At 39.3% G+C, this 24,714-nt stretch overlaps 1 protein-coding gene across 1 annotated transcript in view; it reads left to right on the top strand.

Moving 5' to 3' along the window:
• Positions 1–24,714, top strand: part of phf2 (PHD finger protein 2) — a 170,324-nt gene that overhangs the window by 119,931 nt on the left and 25,679 nt on the right. Inside the window, 7 exon segments of the mRNA XM_034167362.1 lie at positions 12,541–12,632; positions 12,711–12,800; positions 14,686–15,033; positions 16,293–16,409; positions 22,293–22,408; positions 22,594–22,772; positions 22,851–22,918. Of these exon segments, the coding sequence (XP_034023253.1) occupies positions 12,541–12,632; positions 12,711–12,800; positions 14,686–15,033; positions 16,293–16,409; positions 22,293–22,408; positions 22,594–22,772; positions 22,851–22,918 (1,010 nt within the window).

Raw genomic sequence — 24,714 nt, forward strand, 5'->3', positions numbered from 1 at the left:
ATAAAGATACACGTGCCTACCTTCTGTAGTCACTGTGGATTTTAAACTCATTCATTTAATTTAACAGAATAAGCAGCATAGGTCAAGTTTAAACCACATCACCAGTGGCTGAGAGCTAATTTAAAGGAGTTAAAACCAATTAAGTGTCATATAAGACATTTAAAATTACTTTGGTACATGTAATTGTTTTTCATATATTTCATTTTTAAATTTTTTCAGTCCATTTAAATGTTTTTGTATTTTATTTCAGTTTTTACTTTTACAGTGTAGGGAAAAAAGGAGACCAGCATAGAGAGAGAGAGAGAGAGAGAGCGTTACAGCAAAGGTTGCCCAGTTCAAGAATTTCAGACCGCATCTTGCAGTGTATGCTTGGCATCCCTGCTACCACTGTGCTTCAACTCATGACTATTTCATATTGAAATCATTTTACAGTACTCTAAACAGAGTTTCAAGCTGTTTAAAACCAGTTAAAACATCATTATTTTTAATGTAACCAGATTAATGTCATTTCATGGCTTTTAGCTTCAGCCGCCGCGGTGTGGCAGCTATGGAAATGGGTTCTGTCCATGTGTGCTCCCGTGTTTCAGTCTGTGGCCTTCGGCATGATTACTTCACACCAAACCATTGCAGGGCCAAAATCTTTGGGATATAATTTCATCTCACAATCCTCAGGAATGAGCTCAGACGGCAGTGACCTTCACCTGCTTTTTCTGGGTCAAATCAGGGAAGATTTAAGAGTCAATGAATGCCCAAACACTACCAATTTGGCAGCAGCCGCTGGTCCTTTGCAGAGCTGCCAACCCTTCCGTATTGTGCGAGACAGTCCCGGTATTTACACCTCTGTTCCTCGTCCCGCATGAGTGTGTGTGGGACGCTCATTAGTCCCGCAGTTGCGTGGGGCCAGGCACACCCCCTGACCCTCCTATTTACACTTCGCGCTGTTTGGCACTCGTGGCCACGTGTGAGTGTCCCACGCATTCAAATGTTGGCAGGTATGCCTTCAGGCCAGATCTCTTGTTACCTCCGCCAAGGAGGTTATGTTTTCGGTCGCGTTTGTTTGTTTGTCTGTCTGTTTGTCAGCAGGATAACTCAAAAAGTTTTGAATGGATTTTGATGAAGTTTTGTGGAGTGGTTGGAAATGACAAGAGGAACAAGTGATTAAATTTTAGTGGTGATCCAGATCACGATCCGGATCCAGGAATTTTTTTAAAGGATTCTTCACCATTGCGGGATAGGGGGAATTTTGACATTCTAGTTTCTAACTCCACAAAAACAAGGCAGAAAGGCTTGAAAAAAATTAGGGTGTAACATAGTCAAATGTTCTATCAAACAACAAAGTTTGGTGATGATCGGATCCGGATTCCGGATCTGGTGATCCAGAATATGCAAAAATATAGGGAAAATGGAAAATGTGTCAGTGTGAGGTGACAAATGAAGCTGGAGATGCACAACTAACACCAAATTGTAGCTGAATCTGTACTGATTCAGTAAGGTGTCATGAGATTTGATGTAGCTTCAAATGTTATGGAGCTAGGTCCAGAGAGAAAACCGCCATTACTGAAAAATCGTTTTTATACAATAACTTTTGAACTAATAAAGACATAAAAGTGATTCCAAGTTCTAGTGGTATGTTTTCATGGTCAAGGATGTCAAATATAAAGGAAAGAAAAGTATATGTATCGTAGTTTTGGTTGTAACACTGAATTGTTGAATAGATCACTGTGCCAAGGAGGGAATCTCTTTAGGGTCAGTGACCCTATGGCCTTGTTTAGAGAAGTGTTTCATAAATGTTAAAAAAAATTCATATATTTGCAGTTTACTTGAATAATAAATTGAATTTTGTCTCTTATTTGTTTTTGTCTATAAGCACATGCAATATCAGTATCAGTGCTCAGATGACAGTAGCTTCTGGGAAAGGTCCAAGTTGCAATAAACTGTGATGCCAAGCGCTAAGGATACATGCTATCCAGTCACAGCAGATGAAACTTTTTTTACTACTGAGCAAACATCATTGTTAGACTTTTTCATAAATACAAACAGTGTGGTACTTTATAGTAAATCTGTGTCAGATAGGCAGTTCTCAAAAACTAAATGTCCATGCTGGAAGGAGACAAGTGAGGGAAGCCACCAAGACACAACTCTGGAAGAACGTTTGGCTTCTGTGAGTGTAAAAACTGGGAATAGTGCAACATTTTTAATTTCATCTTCATTACCTCCACCTAGGTTATGTTTTTGGTCGCATTTGTTTGTTTGTCTGTCTGTCTGTTTGTCAGCAGGATAACTCAAAAGGTTTTGAATGGATTTTGATGAAGTTTTGTGGAGTGGTTGGAAATGACGAGGAACAAGTGATTAAATTTTAGTGATCACGATCCGGATCCAGGAATTTTTTAAAGGATTCTTCACCATTGCGGGATAGGGGGAATTTTGACATTCTAGTTTCTAACTCCACAAAAACAAGGCAGAAAGGCTTTAAAACAATTAGGGTGTAACATAGTCAAATGTCTATCAAACAACAAAGTTTGGTGATGATACTACTGAGCACACATCATTGTTAGACTTTTTTAGGTTCAATTAAAACCCAGCACAAAATAAGGTATTATATATATTGTATAAAACTGTTTCAAGTATTTTCAGAACAGTTTAAACAGGATGTCCAGCTGCATAGAATATTATTTAACAGTGGTGAAACATAGTTTTGAATATAGCAGGAAATGAGCAAATCTTTACTTTTCAGAAACTGGAAAAAGGCCAAATTTGCCTTATTGTCTTGATAAATGAATTGAAATGATTATCCTTTAGGAAAATATTTGAAGAATATTTTTCTGTCAGTAGACACAGTTAATCAGCTAACGTTTCAGCACTAGTTGTCCATCCAAATTAACTGTCATAGGGCAAGTGCTCAAACCCACTGAAAGACATTTGGAATCAAGAAAGTGTTTTAGCAGCTGACAGGACTGTTTATATCAGAGGAGTTGTTGTTAAGCCATTAAACTAAAATAAAAGGGGAAAACCACATGAAAGCTGTTTGCACAATTCCCCAGTAAAATGTGGACTGTTGTAACTTTCAATCTCCACTGGATGAGTCACTGCCAAAGGTTTGAACTAAAATAGCTGAGCCACACAAATTCATCAAGACCTGGATGTGTATCAGTCAGATTTTTGTTGTTTGTTTGTCTTAGAATTAAATAAAATTTGTTTCTGTGGACTGCAAACTAAGCACAGTGTTGTATTCATCCATCCTAAATCTTGGATGAGTCACCAGTGAGTCACAGTATTGTTATTTGTCAAATTTGTTTGACATTAAATTGTGGTGAGACATAAGGTGCCTCAGTATTGTGTATCCTTATTTAAAATTAATACAGTAAAGGACACATTTAGTTCCTGGTTTCACTCATTAGGGGACAGTGCTGTGCAGAAATGATCGATGTGTTAAGAAGCTCCCATTGCTTGCAAGCTTTGGCTTTGTGTTGGTGTAGGTATTGGTGACATGATATGTAATGTTTTTTTCAGTATTTAAGACTAAAATTAAACAATTGAAACAATTGATCCTTTCCTGCTGCACAGTTACTGAATAGATAAATACAGTATTCGGATTTTAAACTGCACGCCACTAAAAACTAGGAACTTCCTGGCCAGTACCGACATTGGAGAAGAAGGAGGAAATGGCGTCAGCACCAGAACCATTATCTTAATAGTTCCATTAATTTTTGGATTAATTTATGGATTTTTACAAGCTACTGACAGCCCCGTTTCCACCAAGTGGTTTGGGTGGGTGCTGCACTCTGTTATACATGTCAGAACGGTTAATTCTCACCGGCAGAATCCTTTGGATTGGCAGGTGGAACTCGTATATTGATGAGCGTGCACACATGGTGTCTGCAGCTTCTCCACTCAACACGGGAGGCAAAACTCAGTATTTTCACATTATTTTATTTTATTGTTTTGTGGATCATCGGATAATTTCGTCATGTGCAGACTGAGACGTTATGAGCAGATGAGGAGCTGTGAGTCTTTCAACTTGCAGCGCAAAGCAGCTCGCGGTGGAACAGCAGGAAGATTCGTCCACAGCAGAGACTCGATCCATCAGCTGAAATTAACCCGATTAATTAATTAAATTAACCCTGCGCTGTAATCTAGCATCAAACTGCTGTGTGAAATGGACTTTTCTTCAGCCAGGACATAAGGAATTAAATTATTTTCAGACGTTATGTAAAGGTGGATAAGTTTTCATCAGACTGAATATGATCTCACTTAAACAGACAGGTAAGATTATATTATTTACTCCTTGTGTGAATGCTTTTAGTATTTAATAATGCGTTATGCTACTAAGGTACACTACACTAACTATATTCAAAGATGGAAACAAATAAAAAAAATAGCTGATATTTTCAGTCCCTTGTGTCATTTTTCAGATTTGAAATGTATGTACCTGTTTCTAAGAAAAAAAAAAAAAATCCACACTTCCTCATCACTTTTTTCTGATGTCACAGATGGTAAAACTATTTTTAATCTGTTGATTATGACCAAAGTTTTACAGTTTACCTGCATGTCAAAATTGCCTGCATTATTTATTTATTTATTTATTTTTCGTAATAACCATTCTGTGTTCTGAACTCTGCCAATATCATCACTGTTTTCAGACTGAAGGTTTTCCTCCAAAGTTTATTGTCATCTAAATAAGGCTCAAAACCATAAGGCTGTGTCCCCACAGCTTCTTCAGAAACACCTTCAGACTGAAAAAGCTTCACGTTAGAAGAAAATTTGTCCGAAAAACAGCTCGACCTCCGCTGTGTTTACAGTTGATTTGGGCTTGAATCAGCTGGTCCTGTTCTGGTGATGACGTAGCAACAATATGGCCATGGCTGAGGGCTGAAATACAGTGCAGGCTTCAGACAGCTGTTGTTTATCCTTCACCCGCGCACTTATCATCGACTTTTATTGTTCAGAATTTTTTAAAATGTCAATATTTCATCATTTTTAGTGGTCAATTGTGCACATTTTTGGTGTCACCTACACTTTAAGGTGGACCTCTGGTATTTTTCAACCCTGGCTCCATTTTTTCTTCTTCTTCTTCTTTTTTTTTTTTTTTTAGATGTTTCTGAGTTCATCTTGAAATTTGGGGCAAAATCTCTTTTAATCAGTGTAATATTAATTTAGAATACAAACACTGTCAAAGGCTGAATGACTATTTAATGTAATTATAACATATGGGTCAAGCCAAAAACACAGTAAACTGCTTCCTGCCATGACTGAAGAGATGAAAACATCATTAGAACTGTCTGGTAGCATGGAGAGGATCCAAGTGGAGGTAAACGTGCATGTTTGCATCATGAAAAGAAAATAATTTTTTAAAAGGACTGGTAGAGTCCACTCTTTTTGGGGACACTCTACAACAATCTTTACATTTAGTGGGCTAAACATTTGGATGTATTCCACTGTCGGGACCCTCTCCATGCTACCAGACACTTGGATTTACACCTCTTCAGTAGTGAAAAGATGCGTTTTACTGTGAGCATTTTTACCTTGCTTTTACTTTATTGGCATGAATATGATTTTTTTTTTGGTCTGATTACTTTGTTTTTGTTGTTGTTCTTTTATACCACAATAAAGGCAATATTATAATCATGAACAAGAATTTTCACGTGTTAAGCCCCTTTCACAATGGGCTTCCATACAGTTGCGCTAAAATGTGTATGGAGTACGCTGGAAAATTTTGCACATTTAATGTAGTCCATGTGTAGGCTAATGTGTGATGGCGCATGGCTGCGTTCCTAGATTTGCTTATAGTAGCGTATGGTTGCTTTAGGCCCTGCCAGACCATTTATTAAAAATGCTTGCATAAATTAATGCAGCTGTCACACCTTGACGACCAGCGTATGCTGACAGCGCCGTTTCCACCGAGTGGTTCAGGTCGGTACTGCACAGTGTGGTGTGGGTCAGAAACAGAGTAATTTATCATTTTTTAATTTTTTGTCTCGGTGGATCATTTTCATTTTGTACAGAATGCTGATGAGTCTGGCTGTGGTAAACGCTGCCGTGAATGAAGTGCTGTGACTCTTTAAACTTTTAAAGCTCTGGTTGCTTTCTGATCAGGTCCGCTGATCTGATCAGATCTGATCAGGTCTGTGATGACCTGAATATTGAAGCGCTGTGATGATTTAAACTTTTAAAGGGCCAGTCGACTGCAATCAGGTGTGATCACACCTGATCACACAGACAGCAACGGCGCTTTAAAAGTCATTACAGCGTTTCAGGACCTGATCGATCAGGTCATCTAATGATCACACTGACTTCGATGGTGCTTTAATTTAAAGAGTCACAGCGCTTATTCAGGTTTGATTAGACATCAACTCCATGCCTGACGTGCGCTATGACGCATTACTGTGCATGAGACCACGGAGAGGCGCAACGGCACACTGTGCTTTTGGTTTGATTGCGCTGTTCACACCCACTGTATATGATGAATGTGTGCCACATACATGTTATTACATATCAACATTTCCTTTTCCCTCTCTGGCTGGGGTCCAGTGGAGTTGGACATCCCACAACATGCCGGCAGGGTTTGCTGTGACCGATCTCAGAGCTCAATCAGCCATGATCAGATCATGTCAGATGCTGTTTTGATGCCATCAGAATATGCAGACTGCAATCAGATGACACAAAAACTGTATATAGACCGCTGTCAGATGTGTGTTGCATCTCAATGGCGCCAAGAGTGTTTTGAACATGTGTAACACACACGGGACAGCCGAGAGAATGGGACCAAATATGTAGATGCTCACAGACTGCCGTTGGTCTTCAGACCACAAGTCAATATTTACCGATTGTGGCCAGATGTGTCATTCTGATGCAATTCGGCCTCAATCAGCATACAGTTGTGTTCAGAATAATAGTAGTATAGTAGTGACTAAAAAGATTAATCCAGGTTTTGAGTATATTTCTTATTGTTACATGGGAAACAAGGTACTAGTAGATTCAGTAGATTCTGACAAATCCCTCGAGACCAAGCATTCATGATATGCACACTCTTAAGGCTATGAAATTGGGCTATTAGTAAAAAAAAGTAGAAAAGGGGGTGTTCACAATAATAGTAGCATCTGCTGTTGACGCTACAAACTCAAAACTATTATGTTCAAACTGCTTTTTTAGCAATCCTGTGAATCACTAAACTAGTATTTAGTTGTATAACCACAGTTTTTCATGATTTCTTCACGTCTGCGAGGCATTAATTTTGTTGGTTTGGAACCAAGATTTTGCTCGTTTACTAGTGTGCTTGGGGTCATTGTCTTGTTGAAACACCCATTTCAAGGGCATGTCCTCTTCAGCATAAGGCAACATGACCTCTTCAAGTATTTTGACATATTGAAACTGATCCATGATACCTGGTATGCGATATGTAGGCCCAACACCATAGTAGCAGAAACATGCCCATATCATGATGCTTGCACCACCATGCTTCACTGTCTTCACTGTGAACTGTGGCTTGAATTCAGAGTTTGGGGGTCATCTCACAAACTGTCTGCGGCCCTTGGACCTAAAAAGAACAATTTTACTCTCATCAGTCCACAAAATATTCCTCCATTTCTCTTTAGGCCACTTGATGTGTTGTTTGGCAAATTGTAACCTCTTCTGCACGTCTTTTATTTAACAGAGGGACTTTGTGAGGGATTCTTGCAAATAAATTAGCTTCACACAGGCGTCTTCTAACTGTTAGAGCACTTACAGGTAACTCCAGACTGTCTTTGATCATCCTGGAGCTGATCAGTGGGTGAGCCTTTGCCATTCTGGTTATTCTTCTATCCATTTTGATGGTTGTTTTCCATTTTCTTCCATGTGTCTGTTTTTTGTCCATTTTAAAGCACTGGAAATCATTGTAGATGAACAGCCTATAATTTTTTGCACCTGCGTATACGTTTTCCTCTCTCCAATCAACTTTTTAATCAAACTACGCTGTTCTGAACAATGTCTTGAACATCCCATTTTCCTCAGGCTTTCAAAGAGAAAAGCATGTTCAACAGGTGCTGGCTTCATCCTTAAATAGGGGACACCTGATTCACACGTGTTTGTTCCACAAAATTGACAAACTCACTGACTGAATGCCACACTACTATTATTGTGAACACCCCCTTTTCTACTTTTTTTTTTTTTTACTAATAGCCCAATTTCATAGCCTTAAGAGTGTGCATATCATGAATGCTTGGTCTTGTTGGATTTGTAAGAATCTACTGAATCTACTGGTACCTTGTTTCCCATGTAACAATAAGAAATATACTCAAAACCTGGATTAATCTTTTTAGTCACATAGCACTACTATTATTCTGAACACTACTGTATGTGTGATGGGGATATTACACATCCGGTTTCTTGTCAGTATTCTAAAGAGAGTGAGAGAGAGAGCGAAAGAGAGAGCACTGTGTCTCTGCTCTTTTTTTCCAAGACCTGCTGATTTATGAGTTGAGGTTCGATTACCTGTTCTGAGCACACACACGTCCACCACTTCGATTACCTGTTGTAACCACACAGAGGTGCTCTGGGCTACGTGGATCATGGAGCCACACACATGCTACACCTGTTCTCCAGCTGATTCACTCTGGATGCATGCACTGTTTTTGGATGTGTACAGTAGCACTGTGTTGCACAGACCTGCTTAAAAACTGTGTGCTTTCTGCGTCCAGTGCTCTACGCAGAAAAATTAAACAGGCTGCCTGTGCAGCAGTATGCTGCATGGGACTATATGTTTACTGGCAGTGTTAATTTAACACTGCCAGTGTTTGTTTTACACTGGTGATTTTGCTGTGTATGTATATGTTTTTTTCCTCTTCAAGAGGCATTTGTTTTGACATGTGTGACTTGTACTTTGGAAAACACTTTTACTGGAACTGGATCATAGTCAGAAGAACCTTCATATGCTTCTTTCTCAGCGCAGAGAGCAATGTAATACGCCTATAATTGTTGCAGTCCCGGCCATCACCCTTTCCTTTCCAGAATTAGATGACAAGGTCTTCCAGATTGAAACAAAGATTGGTTGCAATTCCAGGAGAACAGCATCTCCACCTGCCTGGAGGACTCATTTCCAAAATCACAGATCACTGGAGATTTCACCACCTTCAGCTTTTTCATTGCCTTTTGCAATATCACCAACATTTGGTAGTTTGCAGCTGACTGGAGAAACAGCCACCAGAACCTTGGGATTGGTGATGTCTAAAATCCTGGCAAAAGGATCAGCTTCTCAACGTAGCCCGCCCAATGGGCCAGTTCAGAAGCGTTATCCGTCAGGACTGAGCCACCACTCACCATGGCTCCTGTGGGATGTGTATGTTTAAAGGAACATAATCCTTTGATTCCTCTGTAAGCACGCCGAGGGTTGGTTGATCAGAGATGGTGAACCACCAGATAACAGTTGCTTCAAACAAATGCCTCCTTGTCTGCTCTCATGGAAATCTCTAGTCTTGGATTTGAACAAAGCCAAGCAGTACAACTGGTCTGGATAACATTCAAAGATTCCTCAGATATGAAGCACCTCCTCCTGTGGACACTGGTGACCTAAATACAATCTCCAGCAACTTTCAGGATCTGGTAATGAACTCCACCATTCATTTTGTATCTCCAGTTGTGTCCATGTTTGCAAGTCTTCCAGCCAGGTTGTCCTCGTAAATTGTCTGATCCAGAAGTCTGGCAAGATGTAATCTTGGACACTGAGGAGATGGCGGTCTCTGAGATTTCAACTAAATCCTGAAGGAAACCATAATAAGTGTGTGGTGAGAACAAACTGGGCACTTCAATAGACCCTATAGTTCAGCAGAAGCCTTCAGTGTTTTTCCCAAGAGGACACAATCAGTCTTCTTAGAGTTTTAAGCCATTTTCACTCCAGTTCCAGATCCACAAGTCCTTGTAGCCAGCCTTGTCAGTGCTTGTGGTTGAAGGCTCCCTTCACCAGATATCTCAAAACATAGTCGGAGTGCAGACTGAGAGAACAGACAAGGCGCCAATTCTGAGTCTCAAAATACACTCACCAACAGGGATGATATGTGACACTGTCGGAAGGAGCTGTTCTACCACAGCACCTGCTACTCCTTCTGTACTCCTGCCATTGGTGCAACCACACCAGAAGTAACTGTATCCACCTACTGTGACTGACCATTTCTAGGTCTACGCCTTAAGTAGTGCAGCCACTGCAATGTGGAGTATTCCAAGGTCCATCGGCTGCAGCAGAAGATTGTCTTCCTTGCTGGCAAACATGAGCCACCTCAAGTTTGGACCTGCATGCTGCTGTGTGGCGAATGACCCCTCAGCACCTCACCAGTCACCACCATCTAAAGGCAAGACCTTTGGTGGTCTCAGCTTGTCACACATTCAGTTGCAAATGCAATGTTTCAAAATAGTGCACTAATTTAGATTAATCAATTACAAAACCTTTATTGCATCAAAATTTTTAATTCTTAATTAATCACACTTTGATGCAGTCCTTATTTTATCCACAGTAATTTTGAAAATATCAGTGCCAGGCCAGAACTTTTTTAATAGCACTAATGAAAAATAATGCCAAAAACATCTATTAATGTGTTCATCACTAATGATTTCAGTGCATCCACAGGTTCAGGTTGTTCTAAAATGTGAGGGATAAGAACATTTTAATGTTCAAAATATTTGATTCTGAGTGTTTTCAGACTTTTTCCTGCATACAGTGTGATTTTTGCAAAGATCACAAATTGCAGTTTGCTTTTATACATCAAAATAGTTCTGTAATTGTTCTTAATTAGTCAATTTTTTAGATTAATTGCAAATCTTGAAATTAATGGGGTTAATTTTTAATTTAATACACACACACACACACACACACACACACATATATATATATATATATATATATATATATATATATATATATATATATATAAAACCTGGGCAATTAGAAAGTTTCCAATCCGCACGTCTTTAAATGGGGGAGGAAACGGGAGCACCTGGAGGAAACCCAGGTAAACACAGGGAGAACATGCAAACTCCACACAGAAAGGCCACATGTGGGAATCGATCCCATGACCTTCTTGCTGTGTGTGTGTGTGTGTGTGTGTGTGTGTGTGTGTGTGTGTGTGTGTGTGTGTGTGTGTGTGTGTGTGTGTGTGTGTGTGTGTGTGTGTAGATATTAGGCATATAGAGATTAATCAATATGAATCGGTATCTAGATATAAACGTGCGCGATGCGACTGTATCGATCCTTCAGTGTGCATCGATTCAATTGACGGGTGAAATTGTGATGCATCGCTTGCTGCCTGCTTGCATCAATTTTTTTGTCTCGAGGCACATTAAATGCGCCATGGACGGAAGTCAGAAAGCACATTTCTACCACAACAAACATGCAGGTCCGGGATAACTGCAGCATGCAGTTGGAATGGATTTTTGACGCACCTAAAACATTTAAATCAGGCGTTTGGATATAGTATGGCTTTTTTAAAAAAGATGGGAAACTTGACAAGATGCAGGTCGTTTGTAAAGAATGCCGTGCTGCGAAATGGTATCGACACGGCCGCAGATTGTAACCCGAGAAAGTATCTCAAATTACTTTTGCCAAGGTGGTACTCTGTCAATGAGTGACTCACTTTAAGTCACTCATCGAGAGTGATGTCTTATTGTTTACTGTGCTGTTTAAGTCCTGACAGTGATGAAAAGGGTTCTAAATATGAAGGGACTGATTCCTGTTCCTTAAAGTTGAATCTGGTAAATTTGCTGCTTATAAGAAGTGCAAACAAATCCTCTGCATCTAGTAGAATCGGAAGAAGAAGAAGAAGTATGCCATAGTACCATACTGAATTGCAGCTTCTTATTTTCTGTTAAAAGTTTTGGTATAATTTCTTTGTATCATATTGAATCGCATCGTACTGCACCAAATCACATCATATCGCATCGTAAGAAATTGAATCACCATCAAATACATATCAAATCACATCGAATCGGGAACATGGATGAATTGTATCGCATCATATCATCAGTATCGCCATGTATTTATGTATGTATGTATATGTATCGTATCGCTGGTAGTGTATCGAGGTGTGTATCGAATTGTTGTCAGTGATGAGATTCAAATGCCTCCTGTATTTATATGTGTGTGTGTGTGTGTATATATATATATATATTGTGTGTGTGCGTGCATCCGGAAATTATTCACAGCACTTCAGTTTTTCCACATTTTGTTATGTTACAGCCTTATTCCAAATGGATGAAATTCATTTTTTTCCTCAAAATTCTACACTCAACACCCCATAATAACAATGTCAAAAAAGTTTTTTTGAGATTTTTGCAACTTTATTAAAAATAAAAGAAACTAAGAAATAAAGTATGAGATAAAAACATGAGAAAAGCAGGCAGCATTTAACTATCTGTCATTTACACTACAGTGAATATTGAACCCTGATCAGGATATGTGTTGGAGCATGCTGTGACGGAATTCTGAACATAAAGTTGATTTCTTTTTCACGTAACTGGCTTTGATTTTTTAAAGTGACAATTGGTTCAGTGGTAACCTGTACATTCTGTCTTCTGCAGGTTTACATAAAGCAAATAAGCAGCCAGCCCCGTACCTGATACATGGTGCCAAAATCATCAATGGAGCCTTCAGAGCTTGGACTAAAAAACAGGTACGGACTGTTCATGACGTGTCTCTGTGTCAGTTATCTTTGTGGATTGCTGTGACAATTTGGTGTACCCCCTGGCAGGCACTTCTGGAGCATGAAGATGAGCTTCCTGAGAATATGAAGCCCTCACAGCTCATTAAGGATCTTGCCAAAGAGATCAGACTTTCTGAGGTAATTTTGTTGTCTTCTGGGTTAAATATAAAATGTTCAATATCTAAATTCTCACTCAAAGCAATATGTCTACACTCCGGGAGGGCTAAATGGATTTCCATGCAATTTGTTCTGGTTTTTCATGTTTTAAGAGGATTAGCCATGTTGTTTTTGGACACTCCAGCTTGCAGCTTTCCTCGAGCACATATCGCTGGACCAGCTGCATGCCTCTGCTTATTTCCTGTTTGCTTTGTACTGCACAGTTTAACAAATGCGATACAGTCAATTTATTTAATTTCTGTATGTTTAAAAAAACAAAACAAAACAAAAAAAAGAAACAGTTGCACAAACAAGCATCTGCAGTCAGTATGCATTTTTTAACATAATGCACAGTTAATGTTAATTAATAGGACCTTGACACGATACAACTTCAGAGACAATACACAGTCATAGATAACAGTTTATAAAACAATATGTAATATGTAATAACAATATGTATGAAATAATAACTGCAGGGCCAGATGTAGCTTCAAAGTGTGATAGATTTTTTAAAATTATCTGGATAATTTCATCCTGTATTCTAAGGTGGTCTGAGGAGATACGTAAATATTGCCTTAGTCATTGTTTTTAAAACACAATTTTTAATTAATACACAATTTCATGTTAATCAATCAGCCTATTTATACAAGACCCACATCTTATCACACCTTTGGGCCGTGGCTCAACCACTAGCTCACCCCTGCCATTCCACCGCTGGACTGCTGTCTGGTGTCCAAAGGTCTGAGCCCTGCAACTAAACCCACACAGAGCTTTGTGACTCACAGGATGTGGATGATAAAAATAATCAAAGCTGGTGGGTTTATATGTGTTTATATTTTTATGTTAAACCAGGGTTCTAGCTAGCGCAAACTTGCGTTACGGCCTGTTACGCTGTAATTTTGTACTGTTACACTTATTTTGGACCGTTACGCTTATTTTCAACACTGGGTCTGTAATCAACCGTTTCTGCAGCGCGACTCCAGTATGAAGCGTGAATCACTGAAACAATGCTTCGATTCAATGGTTCATGGCTCTTTGATTCGCTGCTCTTCAGAAGCTGTAAGTCCATTTCTTAAACCCTCTCAAAGCCATTAAAATATCATGAGTCACTTTTGTGCGTATTAAAGTCACTAACTGGGACTCTTGTCTTGTTGCAGTCAACAAACGAGATTAGATCAGAGCAAGAAGGTCTTGGGATTGTTTCCCACCCTTTTTGTGTGGAGTTTGCATGTTCTCCTCATGCCTGTGGGTTTCCTCCGGTCACTCCTGTTTCCTCCCACCCCACAATCAAAACATGCTTCTTTAAAGTCTGATATATATATATATATATATATATATATATATATATATATATATATATATATATATGGCTTAGTGGTTAGCACTGTTACCTCACAGCGAGAAGGTCATGGGTTTGATTCCCACCTCTGGCCTTTCTGTGTGGAGTTTGTGTGTTCTCCCTGTGTTTGCATGGATTCTCTCCAGATGCTCTGGCTTCCTCCCACATCCAAAAAATATGCAGGTTAGGTGCCTTGGAAACTATAAATTGTCTGTAGGTGTGTGTGCAGGTGTGAATGTGTTTGTTTGTCTATATGTGGCCCTATGACAGACTGGCATCCTGTCCAGGATATACTCCGCCTCACACCCTATGACTGCTGATATAGGCTCCAGCCCCCCACAACCCGATCTCGGATAAGCAGTTGAAGATGAGTGTGTGATTCCTTGTTTAATTTCCACCCATATGTCCATTTTCTAAACCCACTTATTTCCGGTTAACGCTCACGGAGGGCTGAAATGGTTTCATTTCTGTGTTGTAATTATTCTCACATTCACATGTCTCTTTACAATTTCTTCTTTTCATACCCAGAATGCCACAAAAGTCATTAAGAGTGAGCCCAGTATTAGGGTGCCAGTGGAGGAACCGTCATCAACCCATTCCGAGCCTGAGGAACCTGTTTCCCCAGCAGAGGTTCCCTCACCCAGCACAGACAAGGCCCGAAAGAACAAACCCAAACCCCCAAAGGTGCCCAAGGCCCCAAAGTCTCCAAAGTTACTGAAGGTCAAAGAAGGTGGAAAGAAGAAGGCAAAGAAAGTGAAGGAGTCATCACCGCCACCTCCTCCTCCTCCACCTCCTCCTAAACTCTCCAGCTTTGCAGCTCTAGAGTCTCATGCAAAGGACATTTTGAGTAAAATGGACCAGTCAAAGAAAGCAAAGGTGAGCACAGGAATTGGTTTATGGAAATGCAGAGCATATATATATATTTTTTTTTGTAATTTTTTTTATTTTTAAGTTTTCAAATATACGAAAACAGAAGAAAAAAACAACAACAAAAGAATAAAAAACAATGGGGAAGAGTGCTGTTACATTTGGTCAGAAAATGAATAATCAGTATTTATTGATAAAAATATTGTTCAAGTAAAGTCCGATCTTGTATATTTCACATATTCTGTCCACTTTGTCCATGTTTCGTAAAAAGAGTCTCTTTGGTTCCGAATGATGGAGGATAGTTTTTCCATCTCGTAGATATCGTGGACTGTTTCTATCCATTCTTCCACCGAGGGAGGGTCTGCCTTCAACCATTTTCTTGTGATGGCTTTTTTACTTGCTATTAATAGGATTGCCAATAATTTTGTTTCATCCCTTCTTCAATTCTGAACATTTACATCTCCCAAATATAAGCATTCAAATGTAAACGACACTTTAGAGCAAAAACATAATTTACATGATTGCAAATCTGTGACCAGTATGATTTGAGAATACTGCAATCCCAAAAAATGTGATAGTGGTTGGCCCCAGAGGAGCCACAGAGCCTCCAACATGAATACCCACTCCCTCTGTGTCTTTTTTGAACAGGTGTGGTAAAGAACCTCGTAATACTCTTCCATCCAAACTCTCACCATTTATTAGATCCTGTGGTCTTCCACTGAAGATGAGAAATCTTTTCCCAACTTTCAGTTGAAATATTCAGATTGCCCTCAATTTCCCATTTTTTCTTAATGTACTCTGTGTTACCTTCTTTACTTAACTGAATTGCTTTATACAAATTAGATATTATATTGTTCATAGAAATTGATTTTGTTAGAGTTAAAAAGGTGTGTATAAATCCTAATTCACTGTTTTCCCCATAAGACTTTGATGTTTTGATCGAAATGATGTCGGATTTGTAAATATCTATAGAAGTCATCTTGACGAAGACCATTTTTTTCCTTCAGTTTTTCAAAGCTCATGAACACCCCCTTGTGGATGAAAGAGTAGTATCTTGAGTATTTGGCAAAAAGTCTGAATCATACGCTATCCATCTTAATATCCCAGAGATTTTCTCCAGTTTACAAATTTTTAGTACCCCATCCCAACATTTCAGCATAGATTCGTACATAAAATCCTTCATGGTGTTAAATTTGTTTCTTAATTTTTTATCTGCAGAGCATATTTTTATGCTAAAAGTCCTTCTTCCAATATCTCCATTCTTTCAGGCTGTTAAAAATGTCCTGAGTGTGTCGGAGAAGGAAATATCAAAGCAGAACAGTGTGGAGAAGTTTGAAATCAGAGAACAGAATAAGAACAAGACTGAGGCCAAATGGAAGTATAAGGTAAGATCATTTCAGCTCACCGATTTTGTAGCGGGCTTCAAACGAAAGTGGTGAAAAACAAAAAAGTCTGAAACCCAAAATTACTAGTGGGGGACTGGGGGCATGTCCCCACCAGAAAAGTTTTGAATTCTAGAAGCTCTGAGATGCAGTCTCTGTTTAATTGCTACGTAGTCTCTGCCTAAAAAAAACTGCTGATTGGCGAATAGCTTAATGCTAACTTAACTTTAAAATGCCATAGACAGGCTAACGCATTAGCATCGCTCCCGGTTTTTACGTTTTCCATACAACTATCAAATGTTTCAGTAGACCATAACAGGTCAGTTTAACATAAAAAGGTACGTATTACTCACAGATATATGCTCTTTAAGGTTTAGTAGGGAAAAATGAAGAGAATGAGGAGTAAAAAGCAACTGGTTTGATTCAAGACTTGCTTCAGTTGGAATGAAACTACAGCATGTCTGGAGGGACAGGCAGCAGCACACAGTCAACATTCACCTAACTCTGAAGGTGCCCTGACACTTGCACGACTTTGAGCCGCGCACTTGCACGCATGTGATGATCCCACCCACTGTGTTCCCAGCTGGATGCCGTGCTTTGTTCCACTGGACACTGTGCTTTGTGCACTGTGCTTTGTAGAGGATTAATCATTTTCTGTCAGAGTTTGGCTGTTGAAAACACCCCTAAATGCTTCCGGAATCACAGAAGACGTTTCATCTGGAGGTTTTCTCTCTCTCTCTCTCTCTCTCTCTCTCTCTCTCTCTCTCGCTCTCTCGTGTGCTGCATGAGGTAATGTTTATATTTTAATGGCTTGGTAAAACAGTTGCATGTTCATTCCTTCTTATGACCAGCTGTAAAATTATGTTTTTGATAGATTTAACATCTCGTTATAATCGTTCAGATGAGCTGCCCTCTAATGCAGTGTGCTGACGCAATCACTCGCACTCACACGAAGTGTTTTTGAATTGTTTACGCAATGTTCACGTGAAGTTCACGTAATTAATGCATGATGGAGATTTTGAACATTTAGAAATTTTCTTTGCACACTTGCATGAAGCCACGCACAGTTTACAACGAGTTTACAATGAGTTTGAGACGAGTTTACTCTCCTGCGCGGCGGAGTGCGTGCAGGTGCACGGATCAAAGTCATTCAAGTGTCACGGCACCTTTAAAGCTGTAGCACAAGGAGCTTTCTGTTTACAGGTTGTCTTATAAATAAAGAACAAATTAACAATCGTTAACAGACCATGAACCCACCTTCATCACATATGCTACCGAGAGTGCACCAACGGCTCAGTATTATTATCCTGAGGGCCCCTTAACTGCCCAACAAGTTGCCTGATATAAAAGCACTAAATTCTACACTTAAGGCTTCCTGCTGAACAACACACTGATCTCAAAAATGACCCAGGCAACTTGCAAAAAAAGCAGAAATTTGTCATCCGTGATTGTCTGCCAAAGTACGTTTTTAGCATTCATGTGACATAAAGAAGACTCAAAGTTACTGAACAGCTCAACAGAAAATGCAGGATCTTACTGCATGCTTCACTTCAAAGCAGTCAGTAAAAATAAGGATGCAGTAAGTACAGTAAGTCCCATGTTTGGGGCCTGCAGCTTGTCAGACTTTGTACCTATTGGAATTACGCCCACGTCCCATTTCCGCCACGTCCCATTTCCGCCACTCCCATTTCCACGGCCTTCCATCTAAGCTTTTACATATGCAATCATCTTTTGAAAAAAGGCTATCATTATTGCTGAACAACAAGGGGAGGATTTTTTTTTTTTTTTTTTTTTGGTCAAAGAAGTGTCATTTTGTTGAAGGCATTAAAGGGCTTCAGTTTCATGGAAAACTCAAACTGCTGTGGAACATTTACAGTTTTTCAAAGGATCTCGATCCAAGTGCTTCACATCAGGACAAACATTTGCAGATGGAGAGGAGAACTGGTTAGATGTTTACCAAGGTCACTGCAGACCACATCTGCTGCTTCATGCATAGACTCACAGCTTTAATTTTGCAGGGTGGAGAGGGATGTGTGTCCAATATGTTGGGATTGATTCAAAAAGAAACATGAAGTTATGCGAAACTTCAGTTTTAGTGTAAATCACAGTGTAACGTGTTTAATTTGGAGATTTTAACGGAAGCATCCGTGAATACACTGATACATTAATTTGGGGGCAATTTCACACCAAATTGTTTGTTGTTTACCTGTGTTCAATTTGCTTGCATATGGCAGTATTTTTAAGTGTTTATTTTTGTTCACAGCTGCCCAAACGAATCATACCAAGGGGGAAAAAGAACCAGAGTCCATTTTAACCCGACTTAAAATTGCAACACCATAATTTCCCATGTTAACCCCCAAAACATGAATCAGCTGCAAATCGTGAATTATCTGCAAACCCTTAATTGCAAAACGTGAATCAGCTGCAAATTGTGAATTATCTGCAAACCCTTAATTGCAAAACGTGAATACTGGAAAATATATGTCCCAAAACGTGAATGTGGGTCTCACAAAAAGTTTTCAGTCTAGGTAGTTTATGGATTTCAGTTTACGGATCAATTACTGCAGGAAATCTTGATCGCAAACCCTATCGATCAAGATAGTGGTTGTGGGGCTACTACAGCCGGTGAGGTGGGGATGTGATTTGAGCACCTCTCGCTTCTGGTGTCAAGCACTCGACCCCACTGGGTGTGTTCCGCTCCGGAGACTGTGTCAGGTGAGGAGTCTCACTGAGACGGTCCACCTGTCAAACTCACAGAGGACAGAAACCTCCCCCTCGGGTAAACGGCTCAATAAATCTTAAGAGAAATGTTGTAGAAAACAAACAACACTAGTTTCTAACCTCAGGAAGGTAGCCAACAAGCTACCATATGAGCCGCCCTCTGAGCTGGAAAAATAACATTAATCTGAACGAGCAGGGGGCTGAATGATATTCACCTTTTGCAAGACCCGCGTTCATGTTTTGTGAGACCCATGTTTACGTCTTGGGAGATATTTTTTCAGTATTCACGTTTTGCAATTAACGGTTTGTGGAAAATTCACAATTTGCATCTGATTTGTGTTTTGGGGGTTAACACCCATGTAAAAGCAAACTGAGCCAAGCGCATAGTTATCCCTGGTCTAGACTAAACAAACAAACTATTTGGTTTAAAAGCAAGCCATGCAACAGAATACTGATGTATTTCAAAATACAAACTTATGTTATGTTATGTTATGTTATATGGCCATGGCAGATGGTCACACCACTGAGTGCGGTCTGCTTGATGTTTCTTCCTGTAATTAAAGAAAGAGTGAGGGAATTTTTCTCTTTACCACTGTCACCAATGAGCTTGATCACGAGGTGGGTCAAGTGTCCTACCTTGTGATTTAGCACTTTTTTAAAATTCTAATTAGCTGTGGCAGGAACTTATATGTCACCACGAGAGTCCCTTGATTGAGAGAGTAATGACATGATGAGTTGAAAAAAAAATGGTCACGTGACTTGTGGTGCCATCTTGGGTTCAAAATAGCATTCTCTGTTAATGTGTCTGCACATAAATCCAGCTATTTTATTTATTTTTTGGCTGAAAATGCTGGGTTGTTGTGCATTTGGGGGCACAAATATACATAGCAAGGGTTTGAAGGGCTTCAAGGGCTTCAGCTTCCCTTCAGATCCGAACAGAAGAAAAATTTGGGAAAATGAAGTCAGCCATGTGGGATGGAAGCCGACATCATCGTCAAAGCTTTGCGAGGTAAATTTATTATTCAGTTCCATGTACAGTACAACTCAACTAAACCGTCATCATATAAATCAGATATTCACAGTCACTGGACAAAAAAGTCCCAAAGTTTGTATTGTTTTCCATGTAATAAACATGGAAAAAAATACAAAGTTTTTTTATAACGGATTTTTGCTCACATTGGATAAAATGTCCCGTCTGATCACAGTGTGTGTCCATGAAAAACCTTGAGCAGTCGGGACGTGCAAAGTAACAAAGTAAAGGTCAGCGCTCTAACACTCTCTGATTTGAGGAATGTGGGACCAGAGTCATTTCCGTGATTAAAAGTCAGACTGTTTATTTTTTTTTAACCATGCTCAGACTCGGTTCCGCAGCCTGCGTCTGCTATCATATTTTAATAGTTTTTGCAGTGCGCACACTGATTACAAATTTATCAGAAAAGTCCGCAACTTTACAACACGAAGTCTGAAAAAGATGAAATTGTACAGCTTACCTTTGATTTGGAGGTAATGATTGTAGAAAGAAAAGCTTGTTGAGGGACATATTAGTCCATAGTAAAGCATAATCCAGCGACGGAGAAATTTAAAACTGTCACGCACGTCATTGAATGACACAGAGTTACAGAGCTGCAGAAGCATGAATCAGGCTTTAAATTAATTAAATAAATCATCATAAATTGTAAATTTGGTAGCTTAACTATTTTTATATTTATTTTGATAGCACCTGTACCTGGATGTGTTGCTGTATGTGGTTAAATGATTTTAAAAAATGTTTAAAACATAAATGGTTCATTCAGTAGTTCAGCGCAGTTGGAACCAAAATGGCGCCATGTTCTAAGTTGACATTACCTTCCTCAGTCAAGGGACTCTAGTCACCAAGCGTCAAGTCTTACCCATTCAACTAGAACCTGGCGCTTTTTTTTTTTTTGGTAATCATCAGTGTGACTGCTGCGATGTGCAGGACTGTTACTTGATGGAGTTTAAAACCCGCATTTCAGCAGTGCTTGTACTCAGAGTATGAAGGGAATGCACCAAATTTAATATTTTCCACTAAAACGGTGGCGTCTAATGCTGCTGTTGGTTAAATATCGTGGTGACTTGTGTTCAGAAAGTAGTAAATATGCAGGCTGACGTGTATCTTTATGCTTCTCACCTTCATACCCAATTCTTGTTTAGCTGAAGTCTGTCAAATGTTAACATTGATGTTTCTTAGTCTTTCATGCATCTCTTACAACCTTTATTTTACCATACCATACCATACCAACTTTATTCATAAAGCACTTTAACACTACCTATTTTTTATTATAACATACATTAAAACATACATTTAAATAAATTAATAAGAAATACAGTTTAAAACTAAGAGAAAAAAGAGAAAAAAATGGGTTTTTAAACAAACTTTAAAAGTGGGCAGTGAAGGGGCCTCTCTAACATGCAACAGCAAGTTGTTCCACAGTTTAGGAGCAACAATAAAGTCCTGACCCCTCTGAGCTTCCTTCTGGATCGCGGTACTTCCAAGACTAGGTGGTCAGCTGACCTGAGAGACCGACACTGTATGTGAGGATGAAGAAGCTCAGAGAGGTAAGGAGGGGCAACATTGTGAAGAGATTTAAAAACAAACATAAGAATTTTAAAATGGATCCTAAAATATACAGGGAGCCAATGAAGTGAGGCCAGTACAGAAGTTATATGTTCTTGCTTTCTATTTTGTCTAGGAGTTCAGAATTCTGGTCATCTATTTAAGGTTGCATTGCTGTTCAACAGTAATGTTTTACCTCCAGTGGCTTTATTAACCCTAACCTAACAACTTAGGCCCACTAATTTAGTTACTTCTTGACCGTGTACTCCACCGACAGGCGGGTATTCTATTCAAACTAAGATGTTGCCTAAACAAGACCAGACAGATAACTAATTTTCTTGCTGGTTGTTAGGCTCTTGGTTGTGGCAGAAAATCAACCCAAAAATAAATGAAGCTGAGGTCAGAGGTTGAAGACTTATGTTTCCCAAAAACAAACCTAACAGGTTTTTGGTGCAGGCACTGTTTGGTGTCTTCTGCTGTGTTTCTGTTTTTTCAAGACAGCGTTCCAAGTTGTTTTTTGTTTGTTTGTTTGTTTGTTTGTTTTTTGCTTTAATTTGCTTAGCTTACACGATTATTTATACACTTCACAGAACAGTAAACCAGACTCTCTGCTAAAGATGGAGGAAGAGTGCAAGTTTGACAGAACCCCGCTGTCAAGTAATAAAGACAAATTCAGCTTTACTATGTCACACAAGAAAATTCTCAGGTATGTACTGGAACGGCTGTGATTGCCAAGATAAACATTTCATGTAACGTCTTTCGACAAGAGTGTGCGTTAAGCTTCTCAAGCTATCAGCGCTGTCCCCATTAGACCTAATTCAAGGACTTCTTATTGTGAGTGCTTGGCTGCCTCTTCTATCACTTCTTTCTCCTTTGTGGTTTCCCGCACAGCTCCAAGACACTGAAACCTCAGACCAACTCAAGTGTTTTTGGATCATTACAAAACCTAAAAGAGGATAAGCCCAAGCCAGTGAGAGACGAGTACGAGTACGTCTCAGATGAGGGCGAGCTGAAGATAGATGAATTCCCGATCAGGAGGAAAAAGAACACCGTTAAGAGAGACCTTTCCTGTGAGTACCATCATTCTCACAGCAAAAAAAAAAAAAAAGTAAAGTATCCAAATAAAGAACTGCTGTTCTTTTGTCCAGTTCTGTCAGACATCAGAGAACCTATTCAGCCGGCCAAAAAAACAAAGTTCCAACCTCTGGTGTCCAAGGTATGTATCCACATATATCAACTCACCTAATGGCCTCAACAAATACTCATCACATGTTGTGGCTCTTCTTCTAAGTCGTTAATATTGGAGCAATTTGTTGAGATTATAATGCACTGGGTGCATGAAGAGACTGCCAGGTGATTGATAGTTGATGAAACGCTGGACCAAAACAGCCAGTTATATCCTCTCATGAGCTCTAATACTTTTCATCTGAATGCGTTTAAAAATCAATCATGTACCAGGGGATTTCTCATGTGCCAGAGCGCACTGCAATGCTCCTCTAAAGCTCGGACTTAGGGGAAAAAAATGGGCAAATCAAAAAGAGCAGACCACCGCACGCTGATGAGGGAAATAGCTGTGGCGTGAATGAGGGAAGATGAAAAAACAGACTAATACCAGATGGTCATATGTTTACTAATGAGATCATAACCTCTCTCCAGGGAGCTCAGAATCCAACCTAGATCAGATCTTGAAAGCATCACATTCATTCAGCTACACAAACCACAGGAAAACAGCATTTAATTTGTCCTCTTTATTAGCAGGATTAGTTGAAAACGTATTAGCTGATCAGTGGAAACATTTTAAGAGAATAACTTGTTATACTTCCATCAAACAAGTGCATGTGGAGTATAGAGGAATCACCCAGTCTGTCCATGAGTCTTTTAAGTGCAACCACTCCTACATTGGTATATGGATTTCATTGCAACTTCACACAGCTGTAGCACACCATTTAAAGATGTACATGAAGGAAATATTTCTGGTGTGATGTCTGTAGTTAATGGATTTCAATTAAGCCTTCATATAAATTCCAGTCCAACATCTCACGCAGTGATTCCTACAATTACTTTAACTTCTGTTTCATTACAGGGCATATAAACCAAAGATATTTCATGCATTGTCCAGCCAACATTAATTTCATTTGTTAATATACATCAGTTCCTGTATTTCAGGCTTCCAACACATTCCAAAAAAAAACAAAAAAATAGTTGGGATGGTGTCAATTAGGGGTAGTGAGAAAGTTCCTTCAACTTCTCCCTTTTTAATTTGGGGTTGCCACAGCAGATCCAAGATGGATCTTTGTGTTGATTTAGCACAGGTTTTATGCCAGATGCCCTTACTGGCATCACTCCACATTACATTAAGAATGGTCACGGGTGGCCTTGAACCGGGAAATATATAGATTAAGCATGTGAATGACAAAACTGACAAAACGATACAATGCAATACGTTTCACCCCTGTTCCAGATTCGATGCGCTTTGGCATGTATTTGATGGCAATTCAATTCCTCACAATGCGATACGATGGAATTTGGTGTGATACGATTAGTAATGGGTATTGATGCGATTTTATCAATATCAATGCATTATCGATTCCGCTTATCAAAAAAGAATTTTCTGTGTACTAAAAGTAGGCTTTACAGGTTTTCTATGTCAGCAACATTTTATTGGTTCTTAAAGTAAGTAAATATGAAATTGGTCACTGGATCCTTGATCTCTGGACATAAATAGAAATAAACAAAATCTATAGTTTTGTCAAAAGCATTTTCTGTAAGATATTAAAGACTCAAATGACTCTGAGCTGAGCTCTTGCAGCTGGCTGCGCTGCACGTCTGGATGTAATTCATAAAGAACACAGGATGTCTCATTTTGGGGAAAAAACGCGTTTGGTCGGTTGTAGTTTATTGTTTACATTATAACGTTTGGAAAGACGTGTTATTTGATTTAACACCACAATTCGGTCTGAAGTTATTTAATTCCGACCGAAATCTGAAAACAGAGGATATTATTATTATTAT

This window comes from Thalassophryne amazonica, chromosome 3, assembly GCF_902500255.1.
Source record: "Thalassophryne amazonica chromosome 3, fThaAma1.1, whole genome shotgun sequence".
NCBI lineage: Eukaryota > Metazoa > Chordata > Actinopteri > Batrachoidiformes > Batrachoididae > Thalassophryne > Thalassophryne amazonica.